The sequence below is a fragment of the Barbatula barbatula genome (assembly GCF_947034865.1).
Source record: "Barbatula barbatula genome assembly, chromosome: 18".
Lineage (NCBI taxonomy): Eukaryota > Metazoa > Chordata > Actinopteri > Cypriniformes > Nemacheilidae > Barbatula > Barbatula barbatula.
The window spans coordinates 13,107,090-13,133,015 of NC_136781.1; the positions used below are offsets into that span (position 1 = coordinate 13,107,090).

Genomic DNA, 25,926 nt, shown 5'->3' on the forward strand with positions numbered 1-25,926 from the left:
CTCAGAAAAGACAAAAATCATTTTATTTCCTAGTTTTTCCTGCATGCCATAAACAAAGACAAATGTTTCAGTGAACACATAGGTATTGCAAATGTGTCACTTTAGTAAACATATACCTGATGAAGCATGTTACATTCCAGTAAGTCAGAGACAATAAACCATTTTAGTTTTGGCATGGTCCAAATGAAACATGAATATCAGTACATCACAAAAGCAAGAATCTTAAAGTTTTAAAGGGGCTGATTTTGATGATTTAATTATTTAAATTGGCATCCAGACATATTAAAGCATGCCAAAAAGCTATGATCGAAAATTATATTTAATAAAAATTACAAAACCTTTACATAATGGTGAAATATCAATATGATATAATAGTATATTTTCTACTGTAAACTGTATTACAATTAAAAGTCATTACTTACCAAGACGTGCTAATAACTTTGGCTTTTTTTTCTACTTCAAAGACAAGTTCTTAGAAAGGTGCTGAACCTAGTCTCAGAAAAAAATGTGTATTCAGATGAGAATTGTGCATGACAAATTGACAATGTCCAAATATTGTAGTCAAACCTAGTTTTGTTGCAAGCTTACAACTGGAAGTATTCACAGTGGTCTTTACAATTGCTTATCTAAGATCAAAATACATCTTTCACCAAATGTCACAAGTAAATAAGTATGCCGCTGTCTTTAAAATACGGTTGATTTTCATATTTTTAAAAGATAGAAATGTATGACGAGGTAAGCAAGATGCAAATATTAAAATGGTAAAGTTCAACTCAAAAAAGTCTGTTTGGATACATGTCAAAAGTCTCTCAATATAAAATATGAAATTGTCTCATAAAATTTCATTACCGTAAAATCTTATACACATTATTTATTTTTCAGTTTACAGTAGTGCTGAAATATCTAAACAAAGCAGAAAGAATCGGTTTCAATGAATCCAGTGTTTTCAATAGCTTAGATGAACTATGTGTGTTTTGCTATTCCAATTGTTGACATCAAAGGTGTCTTTCAGCGATGCTGTGAGTTCTTCGAGGGCAGTTCAGCTCAAGGAATCTGAGCCTTCAAGGCAGTTTCACCACCACCACGCACGCCCCAGCCCTTCCAATGTTTAGAGAGACCTCCTGGAATAACAAGAGATACAGAGGTTAATGACCAGTGTGCTACCACAACAAATTCCCTCCTCTGCTCTGCTCCCAGTCGCGCTCTGCGTGTAGTCCCTGTTTACAATCTAATGCATCATCGCAAGGAATGTTATAAAAGAGGGAAAGTTGACTTGTTACCCAAGCTGGCAGAGGAAAGAGTGCTTGACCTGTGCCATTGTGACCCAGTGGAAAATAGATATGAATGGGAGGAAATGCATGTACTTCCTGTTCACAGCCACACATCAACCGAGCATTCAAGGAACATTTAGAAAATGGCCGGTTTGACACGTATCCAATGTCGAAAACATTTCTAGGTACATTTTGTCATTCATCTTTGCTAAGAACACCAAATCGGTTTCAGACACATGCTTAGTAAAAAAGTAGTGTTATGTATTTGATTTCAAGTATAAGTTCAAGTTTAGTGATAGACAGCTACTCTCAATTGATGTGTTGAAACTTACATTGCTACTATAGCAGCCAATACACTGGAAGTTAACTTCACCAAAACAAACTGACTCACTTGGACTGTCAGTTCTCATTGTGTGGTGTGCGTGAACAAAGGCAGCCCCATTTGAACATAATGCACCCACCTCGGTCCATTCGCTGTTCTGTGCATCATAGGACTCAACACTGTTTAAGTAGGTCTGGCCATCGTAGCCCCCGACTGCATATAATCTGTCTCCCAAGAGACACACCCCGACCGCATCTCGAGGGACGCTCAGGGAAGACACCGTGGTCCATGTGTCTGTTTTTGGGTCGTACCTGTAAATGTAGCACAGATCACAGGAGGTGCGAATTTAATGAGATACTTAAATCAACATAAAGCCACGGAGTAACATGAGAGATAACTGCTTTACAGATTTATTTTCCTACTCAATAGTCCTTTATGGCTATGAAAGCCTTGGACACTGAGGTTATCCTCAACAATAAAATCTATTGAGGGTTTAGCACACAGAGCACTGATTATTGAGTAATGAGTTTAATTTCTACTGTGCTGCTCTTGGCTATTGTGCATTTGCATCATTTTTTACTTAATTTCGCTACATATTGTGTTGACTTTTATTATGTTATATTTTCATGTTTACACAGTAACCACTTAAGAGGATACTTAAGCCAAAATGAAAACTCTTCGTTATTTATTTACCTTCATGTCATTCCAACCCAGTACGAATAGCTTCTTTGTGCAGAACACATACAAATATAGTTTGAATAACGCTGGTAACAAAACAATATTGCCCCATTGACTTCCATTGTATGAACACAAAACCACTGATACATTTCTCAAAATATCTACTTTTACAGAGGAAAGAGTCATACAGGTTTGGAAAGGAATGAGGGTGAATAAATGACAGAATTGTTGGGGTGAACTATGCCTATACAAAGTGTGTGTGTGTAAACCTTCATACATTCAAAGATTCATTATTTTGTATGAAATATAATAGGCTATATAATTGTAATATTATCCAAATACAGTATAGTTTAACGGTTAATTTATTATTTATTATAATTTATATTCCAGCTAGTTGTGGCACAATTGTTTCATGTTTTTTTCAATGATTTGTATATTTTCAGATGTTCCACATATAACTGTATTATAGTTCCAGTCATCACCAGCAGGGGGCATCTCACTCCATGTTACTGAACTACTTGCGGCTTCCACCCACATTCCTCTGTGACCATGTAACAATGGTTTCACAGTAGCAAGGCATGTTCAGATTTGCTAATAATACAATGCAGGATTTACAGCACTTGGCATACACCTTCTATCCAACCTCACAGTCTACGTTTTATGGGCTGTTGTTGCTGATCGCAAACAAACAAACAAACATTCACAGACAAGGCTTGAGGCTGCTAGTCCCAGAATAAAGGGAATGTTCTTAACTAAAAAATAACTTGCCCTGACACATTTTAATGTCAGTGCCTTTGTTTTGTATCAAGATGCACACCAGTAATGTTTTTTCGTAAGCTTTTTAAAAAAGCGACTAAAATATCATCATTTAACCAAGGCATAGTCCTGATTTAAACTAAGTCTGGTCTGTAAAACACAGTTTTTATCAACATGAGTGTTTTATGTTTTTTCTTTTCAGAATTCTGTACAGTGGTAAAGTACCTCTCCACACAGTCCGAGAGGCGTGAGCAGTGGCTTGAAGCGGGGGCATCATGGCCTCCAACCGCATACAGGAAACTGTTGTAAGTGGCCACACCCACTCCTCCTCTCCTCTTTGACATTGGTGCACACATACTCCATTTATTGGTGTGGGGATCAAAACATTCCATGGATCGCAGGCAGGAGCTTCCGTCGCGACCACCTACAGCAAACAACCTGTAGACGAACAGATTTTAGTTACAATCATCATGAAAGACATCTTATGTAGGAAGTGACTTGATTTTATCCATCGGAAATTAAAGGAATAGTTCAACTTCAAAATGAAAATTCTGTCATTTCAAACCTTTATGGCTTTCAGATATTTTGAATAATGTTGGTGACAGAAAACCGTTGGTCACCATTGACTTGCATTGGTTTTGTGTCCATACAATAGAAGTCAATGGGTTTTCAAAATATCTTCTTTCTGCTCCGCAGAAGAAAGAGGATCACACAGGTTTAAAACGACAGCAGGGTGAGTAAATGATGCCAGAATTTATCATTTTGACGGTGAACTATTCCTTTAAGAGTTTTGGAGATTTCAAATGGGGAGTTTGGTTATTTAGATAACATTAACCAATAGCCTGCGTGGCCTTAGTGATGTCAATAGGAAAGAATGTAGGGCAAGTTATAACATTTTGATGAAAAAGGACCATTCATTTTTTCCTGTGGAATAACATGTATTGATGAATTGTACAGCAAAAAACTGGAACTTGTATTAACATTTTTCATTTGGACTTTGTCCTGGTAAAATACTGATCAATTAATCACTTTGAAAAGTAGGGCATTGGGCTCTGGAGGAAGCTTGAAGGGTTTTGTCTTTGACCTGCTTACAAAAGTACACACGTGTAATCATTCAATGTCTTCGAAACTAGCCTCTTTTTCTCTCAGACAGTGTCAGTCTCCCTTTTTCCTGTCTATGCCAGCTTACCCGACACTCATGTAACTCCAATGTAAAGGACACTAGAGATTCTTTGGTCTCAGAGCATATTTACTCCCGTCTGGCTGTTACAGCAAGTATTGGAAACAACACCTACAGACCTCACTAGGTCTGTAAAAATGTACATACTGTACAATTGATTGATTTATTAACAGGAATTCGATGTGAGACTGTGCTACTGAATATTGTGAATCATTGTGAATTCAGCCGAGAGTATATTCACAAAAGTGGTAAAAACTTATTGACAATTACTAAAATATGCAAATCATTTAAAAGTAAATCGTTTAAGTTTAGACGTTTTCAGCGGCAACAACATGAACAAACATTATGTGGCCCAAACTTCACTTTCGGTAGAAATCAATAACTGTAGTTTTATTTAATATAATTCAATAAATAGACAACACAATTTTCATATAAATGAATATTCAATATAAATTAAATATCAAATAAATAGTTTTATTATAAACAATTATTCAGGTTTGGAATGACATGTGGGTCAGTAAATGACATGAAATATTCAACATGTAGTATCCTCTCTCTTTAATAGGGTTATTTTAGAGATATTCTCAGTTTGGAACAATGAATAAATTGTATTTCTGCACCAACAGTCAAAAAATAAGAAGTAAAGATCCTTACTTTCCATTGAGAGCTGTGACGCCGACAGTACTGCGTGGGGTGGACATACTGGCCACGTAATTCCACTGCCTCGCCTGGGGGTCCCACCTTTCCACTGTGTTTAAATAGCTCCATCCGTCATGACCTCCCACCGCATACATAGGCCCCTCTAGCACAGCAATTCCTTTTCAAACAGACAAAAGAAAGAAAGAAAACTGGCTTCAGCTTTTTGAGCCACAAAAAAGAACAAAAGCACAATCCAATAGCCGAGAATCCGCCTGCATCTTAATGTGACTGTGAAATGTCAAAATTTAAATGGTAATAACATGGAATTAATTTTGATGAACATCAAAGGGCGCTCTCTCAGACCAGATATCAGGTGTTGAAAAATGTCCTTCCCGTCAGACCCGAAGCACAACGGCCCTGAGACGCTGTGGAAAGCATTAAGAATTCATGGTGCATCTCTCTGCACCCTTCACAGTAAAGGTTCTTCGTGCTTCTGTTATAAATCTCTGGCTCTTGCCAGTTTGGCTCTTGACATATAAATCGTCTCTTGACCGACATTTTGGTTCCGATATTGCAATGACTTTAAAGACCTCAATGTGCAACTTATAGTGTCAGTTTTATGGGGTTATTGTACAGTGCATTTTCACTTCGGCGAGTTTAAATTACCTGTCATATATTTTATTTAACTTTTTTATGGGTGGCCAAGGTTGCCTTTCTTGATTTATACACACTGTAGCTTTGATGTGAGTGCACGGTTACGTTATGCAACTGTATATAACATATATTTACTTCTTAAGCCAATGGTGTTTGTGCCAGTTTCAATAAAAGAATGCATACACTAGCTTGGATGTTCTATTTTCAACATGCATAGCAATAAAGTGTTATTTATTTTGACGTTATTTATTTGAACTTAGGTTAGTAAATTTTGTGCTTGAAATATTGCCTGGAATAAGTAAAAGATCATACTTTGTGAGGATGGCATTTTACATCATAGATTTACTGTTTTACTTTAGTGTTTTTTTATTTTTGTGAAGACTAGACAAATTTCGTAGGAAGGCTTTTGAGAACAGCTTATAAATAGTCTGCAGTGTTATACAATAAAATGTTAATATAAATAATATTAATATATTAAATATAATTAAGGTGGTTAAAGGATTAATCACAATAAATCACATCCAGAATGAAAGTTTGCGTTTACATAATATATGTCTGTGTACTGTGTTATTATAGTTTTGATATTAGTTTTATTTCATATTTAGTATTACGTTAATTTAGCTAAGTGCTTTAAATATTTTATAATTTATTCAAGAATAAGATTAATTACATTTTATTTTAGTTATTTTGGTGTTTGTTAAGTGTTATAATTTTAGTGCTTTAAACTCATTTCAGTTAAGGTTTTCTATCATTTTTAGGTCAATATTTGATTTGATTTCAATGAACAGAAACGTTTTCTACGTTTTCGTTTTAGTAAAATAAAATAAGCTTGATTTATAAACACATACACATACATTTAGAAAATATTAACATGTATTTTTTTATTTTTAACAATAGTAAACATTATATATAAATGTTGATTCATTAAATGTTTTCTTAAATATATGCATGTCTGTGTATGTTTTTATAAATACCAAATTAATATGCACAGTACACGGAAACATATTATGTAAACACGAACTTTTATTCTGGATGCGAATAATCGTGATGTATCGTGAAATAAACAATAAATATAGTTACATTAATAGCCAGAGCAATCATCAAACACAGACCGGAAGTTTACTCTGGGCTAGCCGTGTGTGTCCGATGAAACCGTCTAAATATGAAGCAAATGATGCATGATGGAAGTTATTTCCAAGTAATGTATCACTTTTTTGGTCATGTCATTTGGACACACCACAGAACAACACGCAATAAAAATACTACACAAAAACATCTAAAACATTCAAAGAACCCACCTAATCCATGTCTGTGGGTTGACATTGGAGGCATAGTGGACCAGACTTTAGTGATAGGGTTGTAGCATTCCACCATGTTGGAGGTCTTAAGTCCATCTCTGCCCCCAACAACATAAAGTTTGTTATCAATCACCGCCACGCCAAACTGAAGTCTTCGCCCATTCATAATGCCAACCTGGATCCATCTGTTTGTACGGAGGTCATATTTTTCTATTGTTGTAGATCCTGAAAGCAGACAGAATCTCGGTTTATTGTGCAGTCTGTTGCACGCTGCTAGGCTAATAGCTGACAAACTATCTCTCAGGGGCAAAATCAACAATGATAATGACTTGCATCCTGGCAAACACGTTTTGTTTTGTGATAAACCATATGAAATTTCTATTTAGAGATGCTACTGTGAGAAAAGTCTAGGGAAAGAATGAAAAAAGAAAACCTTTTGAGGCATCCATCCCCCCAACAGCATAGAGACATCCAACTGTGGATTTGCGTGGTTTGGTTCTAGGGCTTTGCAACATAGGACGGCGCTCTGGCAAAAGATGATACTTCATAGCTTCCATCAGGAGCTTCTGGCATTCCAAGTCCTCTGAAAACATCTTGTTGTTTTCCAGATCAGCAAGAAGCTACAACAAAGCAAACCAAAACGGTATTCAATTACAGAGGGAACTCATGTAAACAGTGCACATGGTGAGTAAACACTACATACTTCTATTGTTTATAAAATTGGATTAGCAAAAGTCAAATTAAACTGTTTCCGACCTCTGATTTCTAAACTACAAGGAATGAATAAATAATTCAATTCAATTTTATTTATAAAGCGCTTTTCCCCTGTAAAGCTGCTTTGGAACAATGCAAATTGTGAAAAAACGAAAAACCCAAGAAAGGGTAAAACACACTACATGGTGTTTTATATAGTAAATTAAATTATTCTAGTAAATAATATCTAATATCTAATAAATAAGGATGTTTGACATGGATGTCATTGGCAAACCTGAGGCGGTAAAAGAGGAAGTCGGATATATGCCAGTAACACTCCCAGATCCTGCTGTCGATGCTGCACATCATAGCGAACCCACATCATGAGCGCCTGGAAAATAGTTTCTTCATCTGGAACATTGATGTCATCACTGGCCAACAGCTTGACTATTTCTGTGGTTGGTAACAGCAGAAACTCCTGGTTCTGGATGACTTCTAAAAAGTGTTCCTGAAAATGTAACATAGCTGTTTGCTCATGCAACTTGCCTGTAAATGTGCGATGCAATATGACACAAATATCACCACGGCTGTGGTTCAGCCACAGGCACGGGATAAAGAGCCTAACAAAAGGATTGTGAGGTATTGCTTTATACAACGGTTCAACAGAAGTTTATATTGAGAAACGTATATTTTGCAAACCAACGTTGTGTTTTTACTATATGCTCTGCCAATAACAATAGTATATAAAAGGTTTATCAACTTTTGCTTGTCATTAAAATCCACTGTCATGAAGGACATCCTAAATCCTAGATAAGAACAAGGACAGATGAGCCTGAGTGGGCATGGGCGAGCACCCACAAGTGCATTGGAGAGTATGCCAAAGTCTGCAAGTGAAATATTATTCTTTATATTGGTTTAGAGCATATTTCATACTTCGTTCCAGCAATGTAATGATTTACTCGATTGTGTCCGTTAGGACACCGTATAGGTTGACTTTGATAAAACTGTGATAAGAAGGATGCTGCAAATCTTTTGAACAAGCTTGTTCATTACAAATGGCACTTTCAGAGTTTCCTTTGCGCATCAGACGGAATCTTCATCGATTCTCTTGCAAATAAGGGTAGTAAACATCTTATTGATCATTAATCAGATCTAAACAGCTCTCTCTCTCTCTTGTCTCTCTCGCAAACTCGTGCCTGCGCTCTCGGAGCTTAGCTCACACATAATTAAATAAGTGCCATACATTGATTTTCATCCCCTCCTCCATATAGATTTTTAGTCTACTTCTTCTGGTGACTTTGATATGGATTCATTATTCCCAATTACCATCACAACAACCCTGGCAATTAATTGAATACATTCATTCTGTTTCACTGCTTTGAAAGCTTCTTGCAGGCATATATTTTAGGGGAGGGCATCAAACTGAACAGTGACTAACTGGTCCTGCAGCAATATGCTGTAGGACTGCGCAGAAGGCTTTGCATGAACTATATGATTAGGTTGGAAAAAAAGTCGTGGGAATTTAATGGTTGTGCCAATTTAAGGGTTGTGTGTTCTTGAGTGGGGACCTTAAAGGTCCAGCGTATAAAATTTAGCAGCATCAAGTAGAGAGGTTGGGAACTGCGACCAATGCCTCACTCTTTGAAGAACTCCGGCGGCAGACACAGAACTACGATGCCGTCATGTTTTTGCTTCTTTGCCGAAGGTGATCATGTATTTAAGAAGCACGCTCTGTGCTATGATCTGAGTACCGCGCTGTATGTAGATAGAAATAGCTCATTCTAAGGAAAAAAAACATGCTACACATTATTTAAGGTCTTTATACACATCTGAAGACATATAGATCAATAGATCCTCCAAAAATTATACATTGGACAAGCAGCGTTTTAGGCCATTGATATCTTGAATCAAGACATTAACAGGTTCAAGTCTGCCTCTCTCACAAAAGGACAGAATGAGTCATAAAACAGGAAAAAAGTAAAAGTCTATCAAACTACGACTTTTTAATCTGACACCACAGAGAGTGAAAGGGGAAGCTCTGTTCAGGCTATGTTCATTACCAAAGTGATTGAAGGGGAAATCGTCTTGCTTGTGTTCTATGATTAGATTAACCTCTGTGCTCTGGAAAGCTCTTTGTAAACAGCCTGTGCAGATGTCCTCTCGGAGATAACAGCTATCTTCCTAAGTTGTTTCCGCACTTCGGCAGAGAAATGCCCATCAAAGCAAATGTGCTCTGTGGATCTTTGGGCTCCTGAGAATACTTAATGCATTGCCATTATTTAACCAAAGCCACTTTTTCCTACATTCATAATACATCAAAGAGGTTTGTAGACCACCATGCTGAGATATAAAATGTCACACCAAGTTCTATGCGTGACAAGGTTTAAAATCATGGTATGGATTTTCTCACTTTTTAAATAGACCGAATATAGTAGGAGAGAAGAATAAATTAGCGCTTTTTTCGTTGTAAAATTTTAAACATATACACCAGCCAAATTATCATTTTGTCAGTTTTTATAAATGCAAACCCAAAATGGAGTATAAGCTGCAAAACTCTTCACAAGGTCTTTGTAGTTCTCTGAGAACTGATAAATGTTGGCACTAGATACATCGTACGATATGTATGATTATATCATAGATTCTTATATTCTTGGTCGTACCATAGTGTAGTTGTGAGCAACGTTCAGAAGATCCACGCATCCCTGAGCATCAGCAAATGAGCGGATCCCCAGGCAGTTAGACGGGTGTAGTTGTTTCATCAAAAAGTTGCAGCAAACCTGAATGACTTGTGAGAGCTGGAGGAGACATGCAGCAGCTAAAAGACTTTCAATCGTCTCCTCTTTCAGCTCCAGGACTCCTGTAGATTTAGAAAACAATTATTTAATTAACAAAGGGTTATCAAAATAAACATATGATGTAGCCTATAGTTTTTAAACAATTACTAATGTAATAATGAATGGATTTGTGTAGTCATTAAAGCGGATGTAACACACGCAGTTTCTCCCAATCTCATATTAATCTTGAGCACCTTTAGAGAAGAATTGCATACTTCAAATATTCAAAGAGTCTTAGGTTGATCACATTTATAAAAGACAGATACTGCTGTACGATTATTTCAAAACACAGGCGAGCTGGAGGGAGGGCATCATTGCATTGTCCCTGCATAACCGTTGATTCACTATAAGGTTGTGTTGTGGTTATGCACGAACACGGCGATTGCCAACGAAACACAGACAATTGACTAGCGCACGTGGTTCATGTCTGGCATATTTTAGCGCTGGGATTGCTCCATCTATCAGTTTCAAACGATCTCCAAATCCAGCTTTATATCCACCGTTTATATAACATTCCTCACCGACATACAGTGAACAAACAAACACAGCTGAACTTCAGTACGACGAACGAAGCGCATTTATGGGCATGCTCGATCTTACACTCTCGCTGGTTGACGTGTGGTTTAGCTATTTTTCCCGCTCTCGATGGTTAACGTGATGTCGTGCTTTTCAGGGATAATTGCCCAATAAGGACCTAAGAAATGTTGTTACATTTTCAAAAAAACTTTGTACACTCGAAGTGTATCGAGCACAGAAATACTATGTCATACATCCAACTCATTTTTTAACAAGTTGACCATGTCAAGCATGAGAAGACAACACGTTTAACATTGTAAAATCAGAATGCATGAAACACTGTAGAGCCACCCCTTTAATAAATCTGTTTTCATGTTGTCTTGTGTAGCATAGGCCTAGTCATTCAAATTTGTAAACTGTTAATTCATACCCTAAAATTAGCATACATGGGTCCAAAAATGGTTTTGTAGTACCACTTTATAGTTAAACGTTAGCTGGTCTTTAGGCTACAAACTGTATCCTGGAGAGTGTAGTTCTTCACTACACATTTTGTACATTTTCTGTATGTTCTAAGTTTTACCTTTACATGGTGTTCCTGTCTGTGAGACCTTGTTTCAATGTTTACTAGAAAATAAATTAAATGGTTTTCCAACCTCAAACATCCATATTTCAGAAAAACACGTTTGGGGTTTTCAGCCGTATACTGTATATAAATAATTTTTATAATTATCAAAAATATGAGCCCGCCATCAGATAATCGCCAGTCATTTTTGGACCATTCCTTCAACGCTGGTTCTATATTGTGATTATAATTATAGACGGCTTCAAAACAACAACGTAACTGCGCATGAGCACGTTCGTGGACTGCCCTTAACTTCCGGTACACATTCGCAAATAATCGAGTGCCTGTAGATTAATCCTGTTAACAATCAAAAGAAACCAAGAAGTGTTACTTGACTAAACTTGCGTCTCCAACTTAGACTGCGATACCAACCTCAATCGCTAGATGTCTCATACGGTTTCTTTAAATGCAACTACAGGAACCAAATTGTTTATTTAATAAAATTAGTAAACAACTCAATCAACAAATCGTTTATTTAATACAATACAATAATTTTAATATTATACAATAAAATAATATTATAGATTAATATAAATTAAAACAAACTCAATATATAGTTATATTATTGGACACTAGCCAGACAGCTAGCTGGACAGCAATAAACAATCACAGACCCGAAGTTAACAAACGGTCTATATATGACTGTATTATATACTGCTGTACCAATAAAAAAATATATACATACCAGTATATGCAAAATGAACCAGCGCTCTCAACGCCTCCGGATCAACACCCTCCATTTTAATTTCCTCTTGTTTGGCCTCCAACACATCATTGGTGAACATGGCAGCAAAGTAGTCTGACACTGCGCTCAGGACGAGTCTACAAATAAATGTGCAGAATCCTTTATAGCATGCTTCACAATGTACCCAAACAATTTCTTGAAAGTTGTCTTCGTAGAAAATTCCTCCCCTACGAATCATTTATCTCAACGCAATGTGAGTAAGGCAGCTATTTTCACCAGGTTGTTTCATGCAGCTCTAGGGTGATGCTGATTGAGCTCAGCGTCAAACTGGGACGTGCTGTAGAGCGCCGGCTACAGAGAATTTTCCAACAGAATAGCATCAAAATACTGAGCGGCCGGGAGAATTCTTTTTGTAAACACTGTTTTATATTCCTTGAAGGAAGTTCAAAAATCATTTGGACTTAATACATTATACTGTGGAAGACAAACCGATCAAGCTTTGGAAAACAAATGGCTTCTAGTCCACTCCGATGTTTTTTTTTTGTTGAAAACATGAATGTTCAAAGGAAAGATAGACTATCAAAACAATACCAGTGCTATATAGCCTTGTCAAATGTAGTCTTTTTCCCATATTCCTGTCTTGTGTACCTGTCTTCTTGCAGAACGGCAAATGGAGCATTTCAAAGCATTTCAAAGAATCAGCGGAGACTCACCTGTGTGCAGGGATCTTGTGATCTCCAGCTATCAAAAGTACATCACACAGCTGCTTGTGCTGAAGATAGGTCTCCATCTTTCGGAAGGTCTGTTCTGCATGGTTTGTGGCCTGGAAAAACTCATCGGAGCAGTTGGAGCTCATTCCAGAGAAACTGCTCGAAGCCAACCTGTGGAAAAAAGGAAGACAGGAATTGAGCTGGGACTGAGCGAGGTGCGCCTCTGACAGCTTGATACGGCTATTTGATCTTCACCGGTGACGGGAAGAACTCAATTTACACCTGCACAAGCTTCTGTGACTTTATTAGTTATTTTCTACCCGATTGACTCGTCGGTTATGAAGGTCCACTGACATGCAGTGAGTGATCAAGTTGGAGAAAATGTGTTTAGATTGTCAGTATTGAACATCTATGGTGTTTATAGACCAGTTTTGCACCCCGTTTGATAAGGTGTGCGTGTGAATTCTAGACATTACCACCCCACCCCCCCCCCCCCCCCCATGCATCCCAGTTGGACATGAGTGATTTTCTGTATCTGTCTTTGCACTTGTCAAAGCTTAAATTGAAACCATTAAAGTTAAACTCCGTGAATAAGTGGATTGCAAGTTTTCCAAAGAGGCAGATTACCATTTGCACAAACTTGTTTATTTATTTATTTGTTTGGATGCACAGGACATGGGGATCTGGTCTCTTCATAGAGCTTTGATCATGTAAATTCGGAGCAGCTCTCCCTGCAGACCGGTAGATTACAAGCCATTGTGGTGCATCTAAATAATCCTTCTGACTCACGGCAAACAATCTAAACCCTTTATTTTGTTGTCCTTCACGGGAAAAAGATCCACAGCTGACATTTAACCAGTTCACGCTGTCTGAAAAGTCTGGCTGCCGGAGGGAAGTACAGCAAAGCTGTGCATTTTGATTACATTTTGTAGAGGGACGCCGTTTTACAAAAACTGCTCCGAAATTATGCATGGCTTTGTGCGGATGTTTACGGCTGCGGTTGCATTAATCATCAACAAACAAATTTGCATAACAAAAACTAGGCGTGACCGTTAGGATACTTTATGCGCCGCATTGTATTTTCGACTTCATCTTTTAATAAGAGGACCATAAAGACAAGAGGGAAATTAAGCACCACCTGATAAAATGTTATGACCTCATAAAAGCTTTAATTACTGAATAAATCCCCAGTGAAGCTGTGGTCATCGGATCAATAGTTTTGTGAACCTTGGCTTCGTCCTAAGAGGCAACACAAAAAGCAAAATTCCACCCGTGTGTCCTTAACTTTGAGAGAAGATGTGCTTCATCATTATTAGAAATGAGTTCTTCAGCATACCACAGCACAAATAAATCCAAGATATATTTACAGCTTGTATTATTGAGTTATATTTAGCAGAAATTAACCTGTGACATGTTCGTAGTTGCTCTGATCTAAAGGCTGCTACAGACGGTGCGAATCTGGGCTGTTTCAGACGAAAGATGACAACCGTGGCGATTTTGAGGTCGGGGCTCCTAAACGCTGGTCCTACGTCGTACAGTGAGAGAGACTGAAAGACGGCCATTGTCAGGGTCTTGCCAGACAGCCTGCAATCATTTTCTGGCAGTGTCAGAAATTTAGCTTGATCGTACGACCTACGCCTACTGAGTAGCCAATAAAAATGCAACCTGAAATGACATATTGATCAACGCCACAGAGGCGAAAAATAAATAAGATAATATTGCTCTCTTCCGCTGCCACCTCTTCTTTTTTCTCTAGCACACATGAAAAGCACAACTGTCAAAGTGTGATTCATGGTGCTGTGTTTGTTTGCAATCTGAGCACGCTGATGACGTTTGTAGCGAGGTTCTGGAGGTGTCATCATTGTACAGTGTACGTGCATGTCGTTCCCAAGTCAATCCGATTCATGTCGCGCAGTGTGACCTGTCGTGATATTATAAGGCTTAAAGCACCACATGCAAAGACTAACTGGCTGATGTAAATGTTATATATTTTTCTATTTTATAGATTTACTCTATTTCTATTATTTATCATTTTCTGTGATTATGTTGCTTTATGTAAGGGTCCATCCACTGAATGGTTGAACAGACACACTTTGTGTGTGATCCTTGGGCAGTTGGGTCTGAAGGAATTCAGCTACTGCAACACAATCAAGTGTCGAAAAAGATGTTAAATCTACATTATATTCTTTACATTTTGCAGCTGCAAGACATCTTGCCATTTATTACGGTGTGTCTGTATTGTGAAAAGCTACAAGGCTCATTCTAGAGTTGTTTTTTATGCTAAATAGATGGGTAATTTATCTCACTGACATTATAACTACATTTTGGCACAGGACTGGGTGCACTGAATAAGAAATAAGGCAACATAAGAGGGGTTGTAAAACCTAGAAGCATTACTTTGCTCTAAGGAATGCTGAGAGGACTTTTATGTCTACCAGTATCGTAGAACCAAATTGCTTCTGTATCACTTTCTGAAAGGTTGTAAATTTGCAGGAAATGTTTTGTTTCTGCCTGTGAAATTGGCTTTTTATATAAAGGGTAAGGTGTGTCATTACAAGCCAAAATGCACCTAAACATGATGTATAGAAAATGAAAAAGGAACATTACTGTAATACCTGAAAAGTATCTTTTGATTTGCTCATACAGTACAGTATATTTACATTCATTTTACCTAATATAATAAATAATAGCATGGAGTTCGAAATGCTCTATTGCAGTATGGCTTATATAACACGAGGATGAATGTTATGATGCTTCAGTGTGTTTTATCTGTTTTATCTTTGTTGTTGTAAAAGAATACAGTGGCCTTGGAATACAGCTGCTTAATAAATATGTGTGGTATTATGCACTAGGACCGGATAAAATAAACAGATGATACTATTACATTCATTCTGTTTACCCATCAGTTGCTTGCAGAATAAAGCTATTTGTTGTTATCTTGTGGTGCATTGCACAACCCATCATATCTCTTTATTGGTACGGCGTTTGAACAGTTATTGGACTTAATCTCAGGCACTCAATATAAACTGATCAATATGAAGTAAGCAGTTGGGACAGTTTCTTTGAAAGAACAGGCAACCAACAGAATCTCTGAATGCTGTTTCAAACATGTTGAGCATCTTGAGCGCCACAAGTGAATTTGAAAACATATGCCTATGTCTGAAATCGTATATTTATCTTGACAAATCATATTTTGTTAAAAAAGCTGATATGTATTCATCAAAAACACAAGTGGATACACCTGTTTTGATCAATACTGAATCAATACACAAAACGATTGAGATAAGACAAAAGCCTAACATCTTCAAATAAACAATGTTACAATTTCAGAGTGGAAAAGCATGTTGCTGGCAGGCAGGTATGAAATGATTTTTCAAGCATCTTAAAATATGTGTCAGCATCCCTCCCACATCTGCTCTGTGCATGTATATCGTTGACCTTTTGAGAAATAGCTGCCGGTGGTGAAAACATTCAGAAGCATCTCTAAGCCGTTTCATTTGGCAGGATCTTATTCCTCATAGAACAGCAAGTAAATGTTCCCTTTCGGAATTTTAAAGCATGCATAATTATTCAGAGATGCACAGTGTGGTGAAAGATCACAACAGAACCGGACTGCTTGAAAACAGAACTGTTGCTATTTTGCTTCTCTGCTTCAAAGTGTTAACATTAATCTGAAAATATAATTAATTTGATTTTAATTTGGGGCATTTTAGGTCTCTAAATGTAAGCATAAATATAAAAAAAGTATAAAAACTGCACAAAATAAGAAAAACATTTATCAGTAACACTAATTTATAAGCAACACCAAGGTTGTATTTGTTAACATTAGTGCATTAGCTAACATGAACCAAAAATGAACAATACCTCATTTATTCAATGTATTCGTGTTTATTACGGCATTTACTAATACATTTTAAAAATAAAACGCTGTGTTAATGTTGGAAAAACTATGTTGCTCCTTATCAGTTCATGTTAGTTAATGCATTTACTTATGTTAACAAATACATATTGTCCATATACTTCATAGCAGCCCATGTTTGTAAGAGTGCATCTGATATTCAGTGGAGCCCCGTCACAAGGCTATTCTTGGCAAAATGTAAAATTCTTTATTTTCTGTCCCTTAATGCCTCGCATATCCCTAAAAGGAGGAGGTGTTGTTCGGCATGCCTATAGCTTTTAGGGAAAGTTGGAATGCTAATAGTATGCCTAGCAGACGATTCCATAACAACAAACGAAGATGAATGAACCTCACTTCTAAAAGAGGATTACAGCTATCTGTGCTCCCTCACAGCCGTTAGTAGAAATCATCTTTATCACCCAGACAGCTTAGCTTGAGCTTCATTCCTCCAGCAATTTCACCCAGTGTCCTTTAAGTCTGATGTAGTGAGTACAGTGAGGGCTCAACCTTATTTTGAAGCTGGAACCGTATTCATGTAAGCCTCAGGATTTGTGCTGAAGGAACTGTTTTCATTCAGTGCAATTGCTTTTTTTCCAGCAATCGAAGAACAAGTCTGTTTGAAAAATTCATATCTAGCCATCAGCATTCGGAAAGAGCTCTGCATTTCTTTAGTCATTTATCATATGACCATTTGTCAGAATGGACACAAAGAAAAAGACTGAGTGTAAATGAAATAAACGTTTGCCTTGACTTTTATTTTAAGGTCGTTATTCACATCTATTGTGCAAGCAATATCTTATTTTATTATTTCTTTAATTGTTCTCTTTGTATAAGTAATGTCAAACAGTATGCAAAGATTGTGGCTTTTAGCCATATAAACCTCATTAACAAAATAACATAGCATTCCCCTATTGAATATTTTAGGCCCTTGTGACTAAAATTGATCCTTCTATAGCAATCAAGATAATATATGCGTATTGCTTTCATGCTCATTTGACATGCTTCCAAGCTTTTTGAAAACCACTTGTCAAAATGTTTAGTCTTGCCAACATAATTTTAATCCAGATTAATACATGACAAATGTGCCTGGTGTACCCGAAACCTGCATCTGAAATCTGAGTCAATAATGAAGTATTTCTGTTTGACATCAACAGATGATACAGTATGTTTTAAGATAAAAGGTAATTGTCTGAAATAGGCTTTTAATAATCCACAGTCTGTGAACAGCTTCCATAAATGCATTATTAATGAGATAGCACAAAAACATTATGAGAAGCAATACAGGCCACAGCTCTTCAGCATCTTAAATTAGATTGTGTTGAATATAAACACACTTGTTCGAGGAAAAACGAATACCCTGTGAAACAAAATGACAATATTCCTTTTATACAATTTGTTTCAATGAAGTAGTAAAATGTGTAAAGTGAGAGTTAAAAAATTCACTTTTATTTTATTTCGCATAGCTTTTATACACTCTGTGGAGATCTGGGCCTATTCACAAGAACACAGCACACCCATATACAGCATGTCTGTTATTTTTTCTCTTCTCTTGCCGTTTTAGCTGTACTTTACAGCAAAAAGCCCTTCAGAAGCTGAACAGGTGCAAAGATGAAAGCATGTTTTTCAAAGTGCCATAGTAGCCCCGGGTCAGGCCCTTTCTTATTATCATAAGCATTGCACTTGTTTTTATCCTTAGATGATGTAACTCTCTAGCGTCTCATCACATACAATTGTTAACCGTCTGCAAAAGTGTTCAATCGTGCGTACCTCAAAGATGCAGATTTTGGATAGTACACCAGTGTGGCACTTCTTAGCCTCAAAGGAAGAACTATAGATCAGCATCCAGGAAAGTCACGTTCCATTAAGAATTTTCAAGGAAGGAAACTAAAACGGAATGATTACGATAAATTCAAGATCTCGTAAAACAAATGATGCATGAATCAGTCACATGTTTCTGTTAGATGTGCATTTTCTTGTGATAACCTATACTCAGCAGATGCAAACTGCCATCTACCAATTATGCGGAGGCTAATAGACATGTTGAAAGGCTTTATTATAATTTGATTGAATTTGGAACACTCGGCATCTGTGTTAGGATAATGTATGGCCTGTCTTTAATGTGTTGACCTCATGTGACAACAAATTTTGATTAATCAATAGTTATGTTAATAGATGCATATGAGAATACAGACAACTATTAGCCTACGTGTACAGCATTTTGTGAGAAATGCACTTAGACTGTGAGGAATATATTGTGAGTTTTAACTTTGATTGAAATATAGACAAAAACTGTACTTTTAATAGACTATGTATAGGGTGAACTGAGTAGAGACTAACTGTTTCATTCTTGAATAACTGAATGCACCATATTGTGAAGCCTAAAGAGAAACACACATTTATTATATTATATTATTCTAACATTATGCCCCCTTTCAAAAGCAAACTAATTTTCTTCTTTGTTTTTTGTCCTTTGGTGTTGCTTTTTATTAGCTTTTAAAAACATCCCTTGTGAATTTGTAGGCTTGTTTGATGTTTTAATTTGAACACATTAAAATCCAATTCTCTAAATTATTACAAAAATAGAGCCTCAATCCAAAGTCTATTAAAGACTGAAAAACGATTTCACCTCCTTCAAGAACACTTGTTTAATGGCAATATTGTTCAGTTGTATTTTTTCTACTTTGTCTGATTAATCTTTGATGTTTGATGCTTCAAAAGCTTTTTCGCTGACACATTCAGCTTTCATCTAACCTGTGTGGTGATTTTTTTCTACACGCTCTGCTTTTCAGTTCTCTGTCTGGACAATATCTCCTGACCTGTCAATGCTTTATGAAGACACTACAAATCTCTCCATTTAATGAAGATCTCTAGGACAAGATGGTATCATTATTTTCCAAGGCAATTGACAGGGAATTGAGATATCATTCAACGTAACAGCTGCTGACTCGAGTATCTGCTGTTTCCTTTTTGTAGGGTCAGGGCCAAAAAAGTCTCAGATCAAACACAAAAGATGATATGCACTGAATTTGTTTTATACTTTCTTTTTGTTAGACAAGAGTTTTACGCAAATTCTAATTCAGGCAAACACAGAACTACATGACCTCTACGATTTCAGCTTATATTATATACATTTTCATCTCTCTTTCTGTTTGAAAAATTAATATTTAAAAAGATGGATATGTCATCAATCCCTTTTAATTATTTATGATAAGCAGGTCTGCAGCCTTACTCTGATATTACAGAACAGAACACAGTATTCTGCAGTTTTCATCCATTCCTGTAGTGATAGAGCTTCAGGCTGAATCCTGATTCATTTTTTTACCTACATCTTTTATTCATTACTGCTTTGGCCGCCTCGTAAGATTTTGACATCCCACTGTTTGCTAATAATCAAATCTACTTAAGGTGTTATAGAGGGATAGATGCATGATAGATAGATAGATAGATAGATAGATAGATAGATAGATAGATAGATAGATAGATAGATAGATAGATAGATAGATAGATAGATAGATAGATAGATAGATAGATAGATAGATAGATAGATAGATAGATAGATAGATAGATAGATAGATAGATAGATAGATAGATAGATAGATAGATAGATAGATAGATAGATAGATAGATAGATAGATAGATAGATAGATAGATAGATAGATAGATAGATAGATAGATAGATAGATAGATAGATAGATAGATAGATAGATAGATAGATAGATAGATAGATAGATAGATAGATAGATAGATAGAATGGATAAAACTGTGCACTAGGGAACTCTATCTGATCTGACTATTTACACACACAGCGATTTGCAACAAAATCGTCAGTCTAGAGGCAAATGAAAGGTCTAATTTCCATCACATTGTGCCTGCAAGGCACATTTACACTTTATTTATGCATACTAATGTTAAAAAGAGAAGAAAACACAGAATAACATATAAACGTAGAAGCAGATGTATCATTATATTCGTACCTAGGGGCTCTAAGAGCTGTGTTAATGTAAAACTCATGATGGGGAATCTTAAGGGATCGAACCTCTATTGTTTGTATCTAATTCTGATTAAATATTCATAACACAATCTCTAACAGTCTCACCATGCGGTTCACGAAAACAGCACTTATTTATCAGGGTAAACAATCATTTGTGTATGTGTGTGTGAGTAAACCTATACAATTTGTTTTCTTGTTGTAGCTAATATAATTTCAGTCAAACAGGAAGGAAGAGTGCTTAGGTAATTCAAAAGATATATCAACCTGCAGACAGATCTATTAACACTAAGAACGTTTCTGGGATCGCAAAGTGCTTAACATGTGCCTTTAAAGGGTCAAGATGTGATGCTTAAGATCTCATGCCCTTTGTTTAAGCATGTGTATAGTGCAAAGTGACACGAGGATGGCTCGATGGGGAGGAATCTCGACAAATCTGCTTGTTGAATTTATTGAGTTTGACCTGAATTGACTCCATACTATTAACATCCCGTCGTAAAGATAAAAGGGCAAACTCCTTAAAAGCAACACTGCGCACACTGAAATATTGATAGACTCGCAAATATCAATATGACACGTGGCCTAACTAAACATACAGTATTTGACTATAACTGATCATTTGCTCATATTCAGACAGAATTTCTATCTTTATGATAGAAAATCAACTGCTTAAACTATATTTGTAAATTTGCACTTAGAACTAAAATTTCTGTCATCTGACTGACCCTCATGTTATCCGAAATACAAAAAATGCTGGGTTATTTTCAATAATATTTCCAATAAAAGCTGGGTTGCTTCAACCTAAAATGGAACCCAAAATAACCCATTCTTGGCGTGTTATTTTGACCAACAACTGAGTCACTTTTCGACCCAATTCTGGGTTGTAAATAACCCAGCATTTTTATGATTATATTTGTTCAATGCAAATTAATTTTAGATTTTAAGCATTCACTTTTCCAGACAATATTTTACCTTTTGCTTGAACCATCGTTTTGAAATGTCTATACATATAGGGTTTACACAATGGCACACATTAAGATGCATTCATTGTATGGGCACATTTCCTTAGAGAGGACCCAGAGAGGAAAAAGATGATCTCCTGTTTCATCATCGTTTAGTGTTGCCACTTCCTTATTTGAGAAAATGTTTGCTTCCTGTTATATTAGACAGAGCCACTCAGTAGATAAAATACACAGTCTCTCTCTCCTAAAGATGCTGCTCTTTAGACGGGAATAGAAAGCAACTGCCCGAGCAGAGCTTTATAATCTCATAAATTTCCATCGATCTATGCAAGCAAATGAAACGTTCTCGTTCTCTGACGTGTAAATATCATCCCCACTAAAGATAATTCATCCAGGCCAAATTTATAGCCCTTGCGCCAATGGCCTCTGATGTAATGACGTTCTCTCCATAACATTTATAACACGTGACACGTGCATTAACACGACGTGAAATATTCCCGCTTAGGGTTACGAAAAAGCAGAGTGCTAAAATAAATGGAGATTTCTCTGCGAGCCACCTCGCGGCTTCCAGAACGCCCATATTGCAAGCTATATCGAGGCGCCTCTATGTTTTCCTCTGTGTTCTGCGAGATGCCTGCTTGCTGAATAATTTATCTGGGGATATTTCAGAGAGCTGTGCTTCTACAACCCGTATGCCATGTGAATGAAGCATTCCCAGGTGAGCTGTGGTTGCAGATGCAACGGTGGAGTTGATTGAAAAAAGATATTCTCTGAAGACCTAACCGATGTGTAAGCTGCACTCCTGAGTACTGAGAAGCAAAATAAAACACGCTGTCGGTTTTGAGTGAATTTCCCCGATGTAATGAACTCGACTGAAGTGACAGTTAAATACTGTACTTGCACTCAAAACCCGACACTCCCCGGAGCTTAATGCAAATCCACTCTGCGTCAAAATAGCAACTCATTCTGTTCATTACTACACGTCGGGCAAAAATAGGATTTTCGTCTAAAAGCTGCATGTATCTTACACCTTCTCACACATCACACAGCCTTTTACCTGTCTGTGGCTTCCTCCTCGGAGGGATCCTCTGTATTGTTTTTCAAATCCTCATGGCTACTCTTCGCCTCCTCTTTCCTGGCACTGCAAGGTGAGTCGCTCTTTGGGAGCTCCTCGCTTGCGTGGAGGTTCTGGATGATGTTTTGCTGGTGCCATGATTGATTGCCCGGCCTGACGTAAACTGGCGTGGGTCCAGGGTTCGGAGCCAGAATGCTGTGCGCGGGGCTGTTGCTCTTGCGAAGTCCTCCCCTGTCCCGGGAGTGACCCTTCAGCCGGACTGGTGTTCCCCGGTGGTCAAAACCTTCCTGTTGGATATAGCCACCGTTCCCAGCCGGGTTCTGGGTGCTGTGACTAAACCAGCGCCAACGAAGCCTGAGGATCTGCTTCACGTCAAACTCCTTTTTTCCAGCCACAGACATTGTATTCGCCCTGGACGCGATGCCACTGGCACATCTGTGTGATAATAGCCGAGTCTCTGCTTTAGATGCTTTTGTCTTTGTTGCTGGTTCTGGATAATAAAGGAACAACGTCTGCAGCTTCTTTCTCGTTTCTCCTCGTGTCCGGCTGCGTCTTGTCCTCAGTTACAGCACATGCATGACAGCCTCTGCCCGTACCACCCTGTTCCCTCTTCTTTGTCGTTCTGTCTCTCTCTACACGTACGGCACACAGATACAAAGCACAGAGAAAAATGAGGAAGGCTTAGGGCAACCTGCTCAGTTTCCAGCAGCAAATAAAGAACAGCTCTTACCCGAGAAGGTGAGGTGTCGAAGAGACAGGACGCTGAGGTCAACGCTTACTGAAGGAAATCTCGTAGCACAGGAAGGAAAGCCAGAACCAGCACCATCTCCCCCAACGAGCAGCATCATCTGCGTTCGCTCTCACACTCTGCCCCTTTCCTTTATGTGTGCGCACACATGCTCTTCCTCTCTCTCTCTCTCTCTCTCTCACGCATGCACATAGACATGTCTCCTTGCACAGTCCCTTCATCTGATGGGATCCCGAGGGAGCCAGTCTCAGCTTCTCAATGAGGCAAACCATGCAGAAAAAGTATTCTTTCCCTGTCTGTCTCAAGCCACAGTGACAGCTGAACATCAATGAAACACCAGAAAGAATCACTGTTTTAACTGACACCAGTCTGTTTATGGTTTCGCAGGTAAATGTTCAGAAAAACATTTGTACATGAGACTATGAGACCGGTCTTTAAATTAAAATATACTTCATCGATACCGGTTTAGCACTTGTACTCAAGTGTCATTGCTTGAGATTGCACATTATTTTTGCTTTTAATAAAACAACCAATGAAAACCTCTGGTAATATAAATGACACAATTCATTTGAAACTCAATTATAATATTTGCAGATGTTTGAAAACTGGAAGGTGGTAATGTGAGCATGTTTTGTTTAGATTATAGATTCTTGAGAAAAAAAAGCAGATTTAAATATGCAGCTGTATGGAATGACGTGCTGTTCATATACTGCTGACAGTCAATGATTTAATCATGTGTAGTTCCTTCGCTTAAATGTTGTCAAAATATGGGTACAGTTATCCTTAATGGTCTCCAGTATGGTGAGGAGGTTCATTTTTCAGATTTTATTGTGTCCACTTGTTTACATAAGAGCTTTTGTTAAAAAAACTGTATTTATATACATAATTTTAATAACACACAAATACTGTAATTATAATGAAACTAGTTTGTAGGAAAAAAGGAACCGTAAATGCTCTTATTTAAAGGGACAGTTCACCAAAAAAAATGACAAATTTGGCATCATGTATTGAGCAATAGATGTTTGCAATACACAAAACACTAAAACAAATTTGTCAAATGTATAAGCTTTTGGATCTTAATTCAGTGTTTTTGATAAGAATCCTGCTGTTTGGATTTTCTCGCCCTGGCTGTGGTAATTACAGCCATCCTGCATATTAAAAAAATGTCTAATGTTTGAACAGAAGGAGGTAAAGGCCACATGAAGGATCCCTTTTGAATACACAAATGAATGTCATTTGGAGCTACACAATGACTGGTAACATGGATGAAATACATTGCCCAATGCAATTAATGTTTGGATGTTGATTTATAAGAACATCATACAACCGATCAGTTATAGTTTATCATAGTTTAACCTCGAAGGCAGTATAGTTTCATACAGCAAAGAGGACACAAAAGGCTTTAATATTAATACAATTGTATATTTCATAAAGGCATGGATATCGAAACCATGTTAGCCATCCATAAATGCATTTCAGAATCAAGTTTCTTGACCTTTTTTTATGTCGAACTGTTTGCTTTCAACATTGCTCACTTATATGCCCAAGCATCTTATAAAAAAAATCAGATTTTGCCTCATGTGTCAATATTTATTATACCATTTGAGAACGAAACACACCGAACCTACTCCGATCCTTATGTTGTCCCATTTAAAAAAATACAGTTCCGATTTTTGTAAATATACAGAAACAACAAACTTTGACACAGTGCTTTTATATATGGGACAAAGGGTTGTTATCCAAAATTTAGCCACAAGCTTCGTGTAGTCTAGCCAAATAAGCCTATTTTATTCAACATAGACAATAGAATACTTGCAAACCAAGCTTTGGAAAGAAGTTGAATGAAGCAAATCAAATCTGATCCCACTTTGACAAGCCTGCAAGTAAAGCACTGACCAGTAAATCAAACAAACACATTTAAAACTGTAGATGGTGGAACGTCATTTCAAAACTAAACCTAACTCACATGGTCAATTGCTGGCAATATCATTGCAGATTAAAAGAACGTTTGTCTTACCTTTCAAACAAAACAAGGAAACTGGTGTTTCTCTGTACTCCTTCAAACTTATAAGTTGCCTAGACTTCCAGTGAACTAAAGCTTGCGCCTTCACTTTTCTCATCCCAGTTCTGCTAAAGTAAATACTGCATTTGCATGCAAAATGAAACGCACGTTCCACCCTCAAAGGAATTTCCTGATCATTTCCTTCCTTAGCACTGGTTGAAAAACTGGAACAGGAAGACCCACCTCCTGTTTTCCTATAGTGGTGGCTCTAATCAAAATATTCATAGAAAGCTAAAAGCTCATATTACATTAACAGAGTTTGAAAAGCTATTGAAATCATATTGGTGCATACAATGTTATTAATTTTAATGTTCAGTAGGTGCATTCACATACAG

General features: G+C 37.2%; 1 protein-coding gene across 2 annotated transcripts; it reads right to left on the minus strand.

Moving 5' to 3' along the window:
- Positions 1 to 25,683, minus strand: klhl4 (kelch-like family member 4). Of its 2 annotated transcripts, XM_079479270.1 has the most exons (13): positions 25,547 to 25,679; positions 23,512 to 23,847; positions 22,764 to 23,413; positions 12,862 to 13,029; positions 12,149 to 12,285; positions 10,152 to 10,348; positions 7,787 to 7,999; positions 7,232 to 7,418; positions 6,799 to 7,023; positions 4,862 to 5,024; positions 3,253 to 3,465; positions 1,733 to 1,904; positions 1 to 1,121 (listed from the first exon to the last, which is right to left on the minus strand). In XM_079479270.1, the coding sequence occupies exons 3-13, from the start codon at positions 23,180 to 23,182 to the stop codon at positions 1,062 to 1,064; spliced, it is 2,154 nt and encodes a 717-aa protein (XP_079335396.1). In that variant the 5' UTR covers positions 23,183 to 23,413; positions 23,512 to 23,847; positions 25,547 to 25,679; the 3' UTR covers positions 1 to 1,061. The 2 variants fall into 2 exon arrangements, with proteins under 2 accessions (XP_079335396.1, XP_079335397.1); XM_079479271.1 differs by lacking the exons at positions 22,764 to 23,413; positions 23,512 to 23,847 and having other exon boundaries at positions 25,547 to 25,683.
- Between the last annotated feature and the right edge of the window lie 243 nt (positions 25,684 to 25,926).